A 14,375-nucleotide genomic window follows, 5' to 3' on the forward strand; every position below is an offset into this window, starting at 1 on the left:
TCCAACCAATCTAGCCTCCAGCTGCAGCTGACCCAGAAGCTGCTGATCCAGAAGCTGCTGCTGGTGTTCTCACTAAAACCAGGAAGACAGAACCCATCAACCCAGTTCTAAAGTCCTTCACTGGATCCCTGAAGCTCAGAGAATAGACTCTGAAAAACTGCTGTTTATAAATCACTGAACGGTTCAGCACCACAATACATTAAAGATCTGCTGTTGTTGAATAAACCTTCCAGAACCCCTCTGGTTCTGGTTCTGCTGTGCAACAACCAGAACCAGAACCAAACATGGAGAAGCAGCGATCAGCTTCTATGCATCACAAATCTGGAAAAGACTTCCAGAAAACTATAAAACAGTGAAGTTCCTTTAAATTTAAGCTAAAAACCCACCTGCTTAGAGTTGTATGTGCAACATAATTAATTACTAATTTAATGATGACACTTGACCTAATGTCATGTTGTCATTGTTGATTCTGTGTTGCATGACTTTGTGTTTTTGTGCTTGTTATGACGTAAAACACCTTAAACTCCCTTGCTGCTGAAATGTGTAACACAAATAAAATTTGATTGAATTTGATTATACTGAAATCTGTAGGATACCATTGGCGGTTATGGAAAATAAGTTCATATTTACGAACTCTCAGTAAAATCCCGGCTGCACTATTTTGAATGAATTGAAGCTTTTGAAGGTTTTTGTCGGAGATTTAAAAAAATCTGCGACAATCGAGCCTGGAGGAGACAAAGACACATATGTTGTCTTCACTTGGACAAGTATCTGTTTCAAAACACAAGAGTTGAATGCACATCTTTAAAATGATTGTGACAGAGGCAAAATTAAACATACAGAACTATTGATATTTGGATAAATCCCGTTTGTGAAGTTGACTTTTAAGCAAAACCAGAAAAGGTTTTATGAGGCTGTTTACAACATACACACCTTGCAGAGCATATTGTATTTGTTTGGGAACATCGTCCTGTTCGCCTCTGGAATTCAAATAAACTATGAATAAAATTGGATTTTTAAGTATCTTTGCAGGTCTTTAGGGGCTTGTTCAGCTCTGTACAGGTCTTTAGGCAAATGAATTGTCTTCACAGGCATTTCCAGAACTGCATCGGTCTGGATGGCTCTTCATAGGTCTTTGCGGATCTGTACATGTCCCATATGGGGACAGAACCATATGGGTCTGTAAAGGTGTTTGTGGACCTTTATGGGTCTGTGCAGATGTACGTGTGCCTGTTTTTTTAGAACTTGTAATTTTCTTTCAACTATAATTTTTTTGTGTGTTGTATTTGCTGCTGCCTGTTGGTCAGGACTCCTTTGAAAAATAGGTTAGTGGGTTTTAATCCTGGTCTGATATAGTTCAATAAAACTGATTGATTTATTCATCTCAAACAGGTTTATAAAAAAGCAATAATTAGGGCAGAGAAAACATCCATTTTCTTACACCCTTGTCTCCAGTGGAGTTGGGAGAAGTGCTGGAGCCTATCTCTAGCGAATGTTTCGGGCGAGAGGTGGGGTCACCCTAGACAGGTCGCCAGTCTGTCGCAGACAGAGAAAACATTTGCATACAAATAATCATATGTTAAAGTATAAATTGGTTGTTAAAAATGACATGCAATCTATTGTATTTTTGCCATCAGTTGGACTGGAACAAAACTGTATGTGCTTTCCACAGACTGTATGAATATGAGTGTGTTTGTGTGCATGTCTGCGTGTGTGCTGTGCAGATTATCCATTATCCATTTAGATCTTAATGTATGAGGTTCAAGAAGAGTCAGTAAGATAAAATCCATTTATTAAAACTAAACTGCAGCACTGGTCTGTCATCATATTCTCCTTATGGGGCAAAATTGCCCTTATTGATTGCTATTTTTGACCCCTATCTAGGCTTCTCCCTAGAGAGGGTGTTTACTAATGAGTCACTTCCTTTAACCTTAGCTATGTGTGCATGTGCACTATGTGTGTGTGCATGTGTATATACAAACATTCAAGCAGCTAAAATAGATAGAGGAAAACAGAATTATTTATTCCCAACAGTGTGTAGCAGCAGCTTTATGCACTCTTCCACAAAAATAGTGCACTGACCCCGAGGAAGCAGGTGATGTTTGAGTACTGCTTATTAAAGAACTAAAACTAAACAAATGTGTCACACTCCAAAACACACACATATGAAAACTTAAATGATATTGTTCCTTCCAATAGTAATGTAACCGGGAAATCTGTAAGAGCAGATCTTTGATACATTACTCGGCTGAGCTCTCATTGTGTGAAACACCATGAACTGTGCAGAGATCATTATGATTCTTTGAAGCTTCACACTTCAAAATGGAAATCCTCCAGACCTGCATTGGAGTCATATTCTGTTTCTACACACTTTCATTTGCCAGTTTGTGCTGTAATACCTGCACTCTGGGCACACGTGGATCAATTCAAATATTGATCAAACCAATTCCCTAACCCTCACACAAACAGTGTTTTAATACTGTCCATCTCTGTATTCAGCTGTTCTCAGGTCAGCTGCAGGCATTACTCCTTTTTTAAAATTTTCCGGACTCCAGTTTTGAAAATGGAATAAAGTTCATTCCAACATCTAAATGCTCTGTGCAAAACTGCCTTCTGCACGTTCCCCACTGACAACTTTCAACATTTTTTTTTTCTGATTAAATCTCTATGACTGCAGCACATTTAATAACAAACAATCAGTGCATGGTAGACCCAAAAACATTGCCCTCCAGGTAAGGGATGTTTACTGTTTACTTCGGGACAAATTGCAACAAAGCCACTGAATTGATTGACAGGTGCCATCATATCAATTGAACAAGTGCGCTCGCCTGACATTCAAAGTGCGTAACAGAAGTGATGAAATGCCCCTTTGCCCCCCATCTCAACAATGAATCCGGCGCCACTGGCAAGAGGCATGAGAGGTAGTTTTCTGGACTATTTATTTGCTTCCCAGACCATTTTTGGAGTTGTGTTTGTATCAGTGATGTTTCTTTTTATCATGTCTTGTAAAGGCCTTTATTTTCCATACCTATTCTTTTTATTATATGCTTTGCAAGGTATCTCTTCTTTTAAGCTATTTTAAACCTCTGGTTAAGAATTCATCTTTAGTTGAAATTAATTTAGTCAATAAATTGTTAAACTAATTTGGTTTTGAAAACCAATGTCACTGTCTAATTTATGACATAAAAGTCATTTAAAGTGGTGGAAAGTCATTACACAGGATTGGCTGAGAGAGAATTGAACCCAAATTGGGAAGCTCTTAAAAAAACCCATGTAATCTCTTAAAAGTACAGTTTCCTCTGTTGGAGAGAACAATTTCATGTTGTCTTCTGTGCACAAGGTTTTACCACATGCTGAAGATAATGGGGACAAAGATCAAATGTTTCCAATCTGCACAGACTGGGGATTACTTGTTTGTAGGTGATGCGATCTTAGTTCAAGATTGCATCAGCAAAGAAGCGATCACATTTCTTCACTTTTGTGCCCTCTATATTGGCTATGGTAAGTATAGTAAGGTAATTATATTCATATAGCATATTTTCAGCAACAAGGCAATTCAAAGTGCTTTACATGAATCAGAAGGAACTACAAGAAAACAACAAACCAAAAGAGGAGCAAAAGAAAGAATAAAACTATAAGAATAAGTAGTCTGTGATTTATAAACTGATAGGGATTCTTGTTCTGCTCGTGTTGATCTAAGGTCATGAGTAGTTTCACTACATAAACTGAAGAGTTTCTCTGGATTCTAAGTTTGCCTTTCTTCAGCTCATTGTGGATCATGTTTCTATCCAGGCTCAAAGCCTTTGAAATGACTGATGCTTCATGATTTGAGTCAGTGAATGCTCTCATACATGTGCCTGTCTGTGTGTGTTTGTGACAGGAGCGAATGTTTCTCAGCGTGTCTAATTACATCTTTACCGTCATCTTTGTGGGTGAGATGATGATCAAGGTAACCATAACAGAACCCTTTTACTGCACAAGCATTTTCACTCATAAAATTTTTTCTAATCTTGCTCATAAAAAGAGTCAATTTTCCTCCTGCGTGGGAAGCTTTTATGTCTTGTACTTTTTTTATTGTTGAAGTAATTCAGTTGGATCTGTATGTGTCACCAGGTTGTAGCAATGGGCCTGTACTTTGGAGAAGGTGTGTACCTGCAGAGCAGCTGGAATGTGCTGGACGGTGTGCTGGTTTTTGTGTCCCTGGTGGACATTCTGGTCTCCATGGCATCAGCAGGTGGAAATCGAATCCTTGGCATGCTGCGAGTGCTTCGCTTGCTTCGCACCCTGCGGCCGCTCAGGTAGGATGATGGAACAGTTCCTCATGTGTCAACTACACTCACATCCTGAAGCACTTGTTCTGTTTTACTACAAGCCTGTGCCAAAGTGGCACAGACTTTTTGTTCTTGCCTTTTGATTTTTTGTTTCACTTTAATATTTTGGCTCATCAAACACATTGAAACCATCAATCCATGATAGTCTGAGTAAATGCAAAACAAAATTTTTCAATAATTGTTTGCTGTATTAATAAAAAAAACGTGTTCCCTATGTGCCATATGACATTTGAGATAGATGAAGATGAATGTGTCTCCATCTTTGTTTTGAATGGTTTTTGACCGTTAGTTGCCAGTTAAAGGTTAAACTGTATGAATTGGATATAACACTTTGCTTCTTTACTTTGACTAGGCCACTCCAAAACGTTAATTTAGTTTTTTTTCTAGAGGTGGACTTCATTTCAATTCATGTCATCCAGATTCAGATGCAGCAAAGCAGCCACAGGTCATCACCCTGCTAGCACCATGTCTGACAGTCCGTCTCCTGAAACACTGTTAGTTTTAACCCTGGAAAATTGGCACACAGCCTCCTAAAAGATACTCTGATGTCTCTTCAATCCAAAGAAAATCAAGATATTATTTAGTCCTTTGTGTTTTTTAGTGATGAATTTTGCCTTAGAACTCAGCCAGCTGCAGAGATGACGGTGGCAAACCTCTGGTGATGAGATGATTTGATGATCAAAATAAAGAAACTTCCATAAGGCAGTAGAAACATATGACAAGGAACCAAGGTGAGAATAATCAGAGCACTGCAGAACAATGTGGAACATCTAAGTTGTGAACTGAGCAATGGTGAGTACTAAGCAGAAATAAACTGAGAAGAGGCTGAACAACAAACATAAGGCTCCCACCAACCAAAAGCTCAAGACTAATAGAAGAATTAAAAAAATTCACCAAGAGCTAAACACAAAATGAACTTAGTAATTCAACACAAAGGAATGAAAAGATACAGAAAGACCTTCATGGCATAAACAGCCCAAATTAATCCAAACATAAAAACCATGTTCATCCTGTTTTCTGCATTTGTGGATAATACCACACCTTCCCATGTTTAAAAACCCTTAAGGTCCTACAAATCGTAACATTGCACTGAAATGTACAATCACTCAGACTAAACAGTGAGAACAATGTCTGACTCAGATTGAGTTAAAACCAAAAGAGTAAAAGTGTTTTCAAGTGAGATTTTAAAACATCAACTGCTTGTCTTGTGTGCAGAGGAAATTCATTTGGGGCCACAACAGAAAACATTCAGTCACTTTTTAATTTCCTCTGGAATTTAGGATCCACCAGCAGCATCTGGTCAGCTGACCTGAGGGATCGAGCAGCCTGCTGGTCAAATATGTTGGTGCAAGACCATTAAGAGACCTGAAAACAAATGAGAGAACTTTCCATTTCATCCTGAAATAAATAGGCAGTCAGTGCAGAGATGCTATCGCTGGAGAAATGTGCTCTCGTTTCTTTGGACCTGTTAAAAATTATGCCGGTGCATTTTGTACTTGCATGACAGAGTGACTTGGCTAATTCCTGTTAAAAAGGAGTTTGACTGATCCAACAAGGAGTTCATAAACATGGATTACTAATTCCCAGCTCACCTGAGAAGCAGAGCGATAATATTTGATGAGAAAAGGGTGATTCTATAACATCCTTATAAAATCATGGTTGATTAATGTATTAATAGGGTGCCTTTTCAAACACCTGAGATGCTGACAGAGTCAAGAGGTCAGCACAGAGGGAACTGGTGGGAGATTTTGGACTAATTAAATCATTCAGTAATCATTCTTTCTGGAGTCCCAAAGTCAGATATGTTTTTTTAGACTTGCTCCATACTAATCTGTCACTGACTTTTCTTCTGAACTTTTCTTGAGTCCAGAGAGTGACCTGTCCTTTTTCAGATATTTTATCCTACTTCATGTTGTCTGATTGGTTCGATGTTAGCGATTTTTTAAATCAGACAGTAACCGGACTTGAATGTGGCTAAGGACAATGAAACCAAAAAATGTGGTTAATCACAGATGACTCTTGATTTGGTTGAAATAACTTTCTTTCTTTGATCAATGAAAATATTTTAGAAATTTGCTTTCTGTACTTACTCATGCTATTTTTTGCCTGATATAAGAATTAGAATATTAAAGTGACAAACAAAAATGAAAGCAGAAGAAATTTTTAGGAAGACAAATATTTCTTCACAGCACTGCATACAAGTGTTGTTGTTGTTTTTTTCAGGGTGATCAGTCGGGCTCCAGGTCTGAAACTGGTTGTTGAGACCCTCATCACGTCTCTTAGACCGATTGGGAACATTGTTCTCATCTGCTGTGCATTTTTCATCGTGTTTGGAATTCTGGGCGTGCAGGTAAACACACGTTGTTTATTCTTGTTCACCTTCTGTTTTGGATAAAACTTTGTTAAAATTACAAGTGTAATAGTTTTCATCTGAAAAGGCTGCTAGAAGAAAGATACTGCTTTGAGGGGTTTAAGATAAATGAAGCACGATAAGAAAGAATTCAGGTAATAAAAACTGAGGCAGAAAGTTGTGAGGAAATGCAAATGAGTTGCTGATTATGTAAAAGACTTCTTGAAGTAACTAAAAAGCAGTGACTCCACAGAAGGATTGTCCTGAGAATATTTTCTTTGAATTGGATTTTAACCATCATCAATCATTTGTTGAGTAAAGCTTCATTTTGATTTTTTTTCTAAGAAGAAACTTATTACTAACATTTAATTTTTATATAACTATTATTTAAAATAAAAATAATTCAATCAATTTTATTTGTATAGCACAGTTCAGCAAAAAGGCAGTTAGCCCACCAACTGCTTTGAACAGTTAGCCCCAGAAAGGATATGATGTTTTTATGTTTACATCCTAAAATCTCAAAAGTAAAGTTATAAAAACATCATACAGTCACCAATTTGAGAAACTAGTATCAAACATAATATTTCGATGAGTACTATCATAAACATTATCAATGCACTTCATACATATTTGTCAATGTTTCATTTATTATGATTTGTGGTGCATAGAAGCTCCTCTTTTGGTTCTGGTTCTGGATGCTGAGCAGAACAGAACCAGAAGACCTGAGAGGTGTGGAAGGTTGCTACAACAACAGCAGATATTTAATATATGTGTACATATTTAATGAAATGAACAATTTTTGTTTATTTACAGGTTAAAGTAAAGTCTTTTATTCCCTCTCAGTTTTCTTTTTCTATGCTTCCTGGTGGATAAATGTTGTTTCTAATCTTTCAAGGAACCCAGATCAATACTTTGGAGGAGTTGGAGCTGAATATTTTTAACTTTGGCTCCTTAATCATTAATTTTCCGTCCAGCCTATTTGACCATTAAGGGTGTGTTATAAAAGTGTGGAAAGTGGATTAGAGTAAACACTTAAATCACTCTACTCAAAATTTCACACGGTTTTAAAGTACTGAATTTAATTCTAGTTGTGAATTGTTTGTCAAAACATTTATGAAATCTCTGGATCAATAAAATGAAATGATTTATTTAAAACTTTGAGATTTAACAGAAGCAGAAGTTAACTTAAGATTCAGCCTCTTGCCCAAGGACACTACAATAGCTGAACTCAACCTGCTTATTGCTACATAACTACCCATCCTCCTGATCCACAGCTCATGATTAAAATTTTCTTAAAGAACCAGTACTTAGAAATACTGGGTTACTCCAATATTTTAACATATAAAATCAAGGCTGAGCAGAACCAGAGCCAGGACACCTGAAAGATCTGGAAGATAGATACAACATTTCCAAGCACTGTTGGATGAAATCACTTAGTCAGGTTTATTTGTATATTGTGCACAATACAGAGAGCTTGTAAGTCAATAATGAATTCCGAATGAAAAGCTCCCCCAGGCAGAATCAACACATATATTTTATACCAGGGATAAGGAATCCAAAACATGGGAATCAGTCTGGCTCCCCTCCAGCTGCAGCAAAACAACTTCCGATCTTGTGTGTGAAGCCCAATAAGGTTCACAAGTATTTAATATAATATCATCATATGTTAAATTGTAGTAATTTTCCCACCACAATATGAAGAAGATTTCCAGGATTGGAGGACTAATGTCTTAGCAAGATCTAGAGAAACTCATCTGTGGGTTTATCTGTAGTCATATTAATTAAGTAACAGTGACTTCACAGGGCTGCAGCTGATCCAGAATGCTGCTGCTGATGTTCTCACCAAAACCAGGAAAATAGAGCATCACCTCTCACTCCCTGTAGCTCAGAGAATAGGCCTTAACATACTATTATAAATCACTGAACAGCTCAGCACCACAATACATTAAAGATCTGCTCCAGACCTCTCAGGTCTTCTGGTTCTGCTCTGGATCCCCAGAACCAGAATCAAACATGGAAAAGCAGCAATCAGCTTCTATGCACCACAAATTTGAAACACACATCCAGAAAATTGCAAAACAGCCAAAACACTGAGTGCCTTTAAATTTAGACTAAAGACCCACCTGCTTGGAGTTGCTTTTGAAATCTAATTAATAAAATCTGACGTGTGTTGATGGCAACTGACAAAACATAATGCCTAAATTGTTGACTGTGTGTTCTATGACTTTGTATTTTCATGTTTTTATGATGTAAAGCACCATGAAATGCCTTATTGCTGAAAGGTGCAATATAAATAAAATTTGATTGATTGAAAGGAGGGATCCTAGGACAGATCTATTGAAACAATGAAATCTCTGTTCTTTATGTAAGACTCAAACCAGTTCAGAGAGTTCAACCCAACTTTCCAGTTGGGTTGTAATGAAGCTTTTTTATACTGCACATTGGTGTGTGTGTGTTTGGAAGTTTTGACCAACCACGTATTGTTTTTATTTTTATGTCAATCAATCAATCAATCAATCAATCAATCAATCAATCAATCAATCAATCAATCAATCAATCAATCAATCAATCAATCAATCAATCAATCAATCAATCAATCAATCAATCAATCAAATTTGACTTGTGTAGCACATTTCAGCAACAAGGCATTTCAAAGTGCTTTACATCATAAACACAAAACACAAAGGCATGCAACATAGAATAAAATACCAAGTTTTTTTTATTTATTTTATTTATTTATTTTTTTTTCCTCTTTTTTCCCTTTCTTCCCCCTTCCCTTTGACACGGAATTTAAGCGCCTGTTACCGCCGGACTCCGCCGTCCGTTTAACCACAGGTATTCGCCGGGCCCCGTTGCCCACAACAGGAAAAAAAAAAAAAAAATAAATAAAAAAAAAAAAAAAAAAAAAAATCCATACATATTACATTTCAAATGCAACTCTAAACAGGTGCGTTTTTACTTGAGATTTAAAGGAAGTCAGGGTTTCCGCTGTTTTACAGTTTTCTGGAAGTTTGTTCCAAATTTTTGGTCCATAGATGCTGAAAGCTGCTTCTCCTCTCTTGATTCTGGTTCTGGGGATGCAGAGCAGTCCAGAACCAGAACCTGAGAGTCTGGAAGGCTGATACAACAACAGCAGATCTTTGATGTATTGTGGTGTTAAACCGTTCAGTGATTTATAAACTAACAACAGTATTTTAAAATCTATTCTTTGAGCTACAGGGAGCCAGTGGAGGGACTTTAAAACTGCTGTTATGTCTCTATCTTCCTGGTTTTAGTGAGAACAGGAGCAGCAGCTTCTGGATCAGCTGCAGCTGGAGGATTGATTTGTTGGACAGGCCTGTGAAGACGCTGTTACAATAATCAATGTGACTAAAGATAAACGCATGGATGAGTTTCTCTAGATCTGGCTGAGACATTAGTCCTCTAATCCTGGAGATGTTCTTCAGGTGATAGAAGGCCGACTTTGTTACTGTCTTTATGTGGCTCTGGAGGTTCAAGTCCGAGTCCATCACTACTCCCAGGTTTCGGGCCTGATCGCTAGTTTTTAGTTGTAATAACTGAAGCTGTGCATTGACTTTAGATTGTTCCTCTTTAGGTCCAAAAATAATGACTTCAGTTTTATTTTTGTTCAGTTGGAGAAAGTTTTGGCACATCCACACATTTATCTGTTCTAAACATTTATTCAGTGATTGGATGGGGTCAAAGGTCATTTGGTGATATTGTACTGTAGAGCTGTGTGTCATCTGCATAGTTATGGTTGTTAATATTATTTCCTGTTACAACCTGAGCTAGTGGGAGAATATAAATATTAAATACGAGGCGTCCTAGGATTGAACCTTGGAGTACCCCACATGTGACCTTTGACCTCTTTGATGAGAAGTTTCCAATTGAAACAAAGAAATCCCTGTTCTTTATGTAGGATTCAGGCCAGTCGAGCACCGAACCGGAGAGTCCAACCCAACTCTCCAGTCCATTCAATAATATGTCAAAAGCTGCACTGAGGTCAAACAGAACCAGAACCAGAACCAGCACTGTGGTTCTCCCACAGTCCGTATTTATATGGATATCATTGAATACTTTTACGAGGGCAGTCTCCGTGCTGTGGTGAGCACGAAAACCAGACTGGAAAGAGTCAAAGCAGTTGGTCATCATGAGGAAACTATTTAATTGTTTACACAGTTTTTTCAATAACTTTGCTGATGAATGGGAGGTCAGAGGTCGGCCTGTAATTCTGCAGTAGTGATTTGTCCAGATTGTTCTTTTTTAACAGTGGTTTGATAACTGCTGTTTTCAAAGCCTGGGGGAAAACACCTGATGTGAGCAATGAGTTACTATTAGGATCAGATCAGTAGCAAAAACAGGCAGGACTTTCTTAAAGAAATGTGTGGGAAGGACATCCAGACAGCAGGAGCTTGAACTTAATTGACTTATAATTTCTTTTAGAGTTTTATAATTAAGTAGTTGAAAATGAGTCATTTTTTCTGTATTTGTTTTGTTTTGGTACAGCAATGGTTCTGGCTTTGAAGTTGATGTGCAGATTAATCCTCTGATTTTTTGGATTTTCTCTGAAAAGAAATCAGAAAAAGTATTACAGGCAACATTAGATTGGAATTCAGGTGGAAACGTCACAGGAGGGTTTGTGAGCCTGTCAACTGTTGCAAATAAAGTTCGAGCATTATTGATGTTTTTGTTTATGACATCTGCAAAGAAAGCCTCCCTTACATGTTTTAGTGTTAAGTGATAGTTACGTAGTTTTTCTTTGTAGATGTCGTGATGAACGTGAAGTTGAGTTTTACGCCATTGTCGTTCTGCCCTGCGGCAGACTTGTCTTGCAGAACGAACTGATTGTGTTTTTCTTCATGGAGATTTCTTTCTACCAGTCAAAACCTTTACTTTAATTGGGGCAATGGAATCAATAATATATGAAACTTTAGACTGAAAATCATCTAACAACTGATCTACATCATTACAGCTTAAGGGTGAGGAGGAAGAGTAGATTTGATTAAATGTTTTCTGTGAAAGAACGTTTTGTGACAGCAGCTGTTTGTTCAAGTGGGTCAAAGAATAAAGAACCAAAAAAGATAACAGCAAAGTGATCCGACAGGGCGACATCAGTTACAGAGACATTGGAAATATTCACACCATTACTGATAACCAGGTCCAGTGTGTGTCCTTGAGTGTGTGTTGCCTGTTTAACATGTTGTGTTAAACCAAAATTTTCTAAAATATCAGAGAGCTTTTTTGCTCCTCTGTTTTCGGGTTTCCACATGAATGTTAAAATCACCAACAATTATTAAACAATCATAATCAATGCATATGAGAGAAAGAAGATCATTCAAGTCAGTAAAGAAATTTTCCACATATGCTGGAGTTTTATAAAGTTAGTGTCAAAGTTCGTTTGAAGCCTTTAACCTGAATTCCAAGATACTCAAAAGATGTGAAATGACCAAAAGAGATTTTACTACAGTTTATGGTATTTTTAAATATAGAAGCCACGCCTCCTCCTTTTTTATGTTTTCTATTCTCACTTAAAAAATTGTAGTTAGGAGGCGCTGATTCAATTAGTACAATTTGGTCATTATCGTCATTCAACCATGTTTCTGTCAGAAACATAACATCAACATTATACACGGTGATGAAATCATTAATTAACAGAGCTTTAGCACAGAGTGATCTGATATTTAAAAGAGCTACTTTAAGTGGCTTGGAGGCCAAAAGATTTTCAGTCTGAGGTTCCTTTAGGCAGGGGATCACTCTGAGGTTTGAATTAGGACTGCTGTGTTTCATATTTCTGGTTTTTGTAAATTTTCTTGTAGTGATCCGGACAGGTAATGTCCTGTTCTGCAGAACCCGGGGGCCAGACACATTCTGGATGGAGACGGGTGTAAAGATAATATCTGGTCCCCGGCCTCAGACCTCAGGAACGCAGAGTGATGGATCCTCTGGAAGTCAGGGGCAGGTTGCTTAAATGTAGTGAGGTCTGCTACGTGAGTGCTAAGGAGAGACGTGCCGAGGCGAACCTGTTGATTCATTCCATCTGTAAATTTAAGAAACTCTGGTCCAGAAGACGTTTCTTCATTGGTATCCATTGAATCCTGTGAATGCTTGGAGGAGCAGAGAGGGAGGGGGGAAGGAGCGAGGGAAGCAGTCGCTCCGTCTCCAGTCGATTTATCAGCTTGTTTTGGAATATCGTGCTCCTGATCCGGGGAGCGTTCCATCCTAGGCAGCCTGTTCTTCTGACGCGATGATCCTGTTGCTGTCCTTGATAAAATAAAAAATAAAAAATAAAATAAAATAAAAAAGATTCTGAGTGTGTGTTGAACCTTTCTAGATCCAATCGACTTCAGGAACTTAAGACATCTGTTCCATTTCAGATTTGCAAAACAAGCCAGAACATGATAGTGTTCATATCATGTTCATATCATGTTCAATAGCTGCACTGACACCCACACTGATTGTATTTATGGATGTCATTGAACTCTTTGACCAGGTCAGTCTCAGTAATTTGGTGATCACAGAAACCAGACTGAAAGACATCAATGTGTTTGGTTATGGAAGGTATTTAAATGTTAAAACAATTTTTTCAATTATTTTGCTGATGAATGGAAGGTTGGAGATCAGCCAATAGTTCTCCAGTAGTGATTTATCCAGATTGTTCTTTTTTTTTATCAGTAGTTTGATAACTGCTGTTTCTAAATCCCGGTGGAAAACACATGATGAGATGAATGAGTTTACTGTTTCAATCAGATCAGATGGAATGACAGACAGAACCTTCTTAAGAAAAGTTGTGGGTATGATATCAAGACATCAGGAAGAGGAGCTTAATTGATCAAACCATGCCTCATCACTGATGATCACAGAGCAAGCAGTTGCTTATAAGGCCCTCCATCCATGGCTCCATCTGCTCACTTGCCAAGCTTCAACCCACTTTGGCCCCTTCTCCACCTTGGTTCTTCTGGCTCCTTCAGGATTTCCTCTGCTCTTCAGCCTCCACCACCAGTGTCCAGGTCGCCTGGGGAAGACGTCTTTAATCCTCTTCCTAATCATCTCATCCAACTTTACTACAATTCAGTGCCCATGTCTTCTGCCTGGGACCAAGCGCCAAATCTTTAATTTATTCATGTCAAATAAAACTTTCTAACCGCAACTCTTTCTTTGTGAGTTTCTCCAGGTTGAATTTTATTATAAGAAAAAAAAAATACACTACTCACAAAGATTTTGAGGCGTTTGACTTTGTGGTGAAATTAATGGAAAAGTTTAATGCTTCTATTACAATGATACATTGTGAAAATACAGCTTTTAAGAGCATGCAGTAACAAAAATGTCATGAGACAACCATCGATTGCAGCTTGACAATGTCTCATGCTGTTCACAAGTCAACATTGTCTGCTGAGACGTGTGGCATCCCATTTTTCTTGAAGGGCAACCGAAAGGTCACAAATATTCTGGTTTACAGAGTTACAAGCATCTACACGGCGATGCAGCAAATCCCAGAGGTTTTAGGCCCCTTCGTTCAATGTACCTTAGTATCCAGTAGCCATTCCTTAATGATGCCACCTTGATAAAATGCAGGTTTATTGTCCATATAGATAAAATTAGGCCTACGTTGTTCATTCTGGGGCAGAAAGTCTGGTTTAATTACGTTATTTAGGTTGTATGTGCTCATCAGTGTATCGTTCACAAAGGGAATGGCA

At 37.9% G+C, this 14,375-nt stretch overlaps 1 protein-coding gene across 5 annotated transcripts in view; it reads left to right on the top strand.

The window, feature by feature from the left end:
* LOC129353716 (voltage-dependent T-type calcium channel subunit alpha-1H-like) overlaps positions 1-14,375 on the top strand; it is a 131,847-nt gene that overhangs the window by 75,880 nt on the left and 41,592 nt on the right. For all 5 annotated transcript variants that reach the window (XM_055023062.1, XM_055023061.1, XM_055023060.1 and 2 more), the window contains 3 exons: positions 3,881-3,949; positions 4,114-4,298; positions 6,555-6,681. In XM_055023062.1, coding sequence (XP_054879037.1) covers positions 3,881-3,949; positions 4,114-4,298; positions 6,555-6,681 — 381 coding nt within the window. The remainder of the gene's footprint in view (positions 1-3,880; positions 3,950-4,113; positions 4,299-6,554; positions 6,682-14,375) is intronic.

The sequence above is a fragment of the Poeciliopsis prolifica genome, unplaced genomic scaffold (assembly GCF_027474105.1).
Source record: "Poeciliopsis prolifica strain line A6 unplaced genomic scaffold, Auburn_PproV2 SCAFFOLD095, whole genome shotgun sequence".
Lineage (NCBI taxonomy): Eukaryota > Metazoa > Chordata > Actinopteri > Cyprinodontiformes > Poeciliidae > Poeciliopsis > Poeciliopsis prolifica.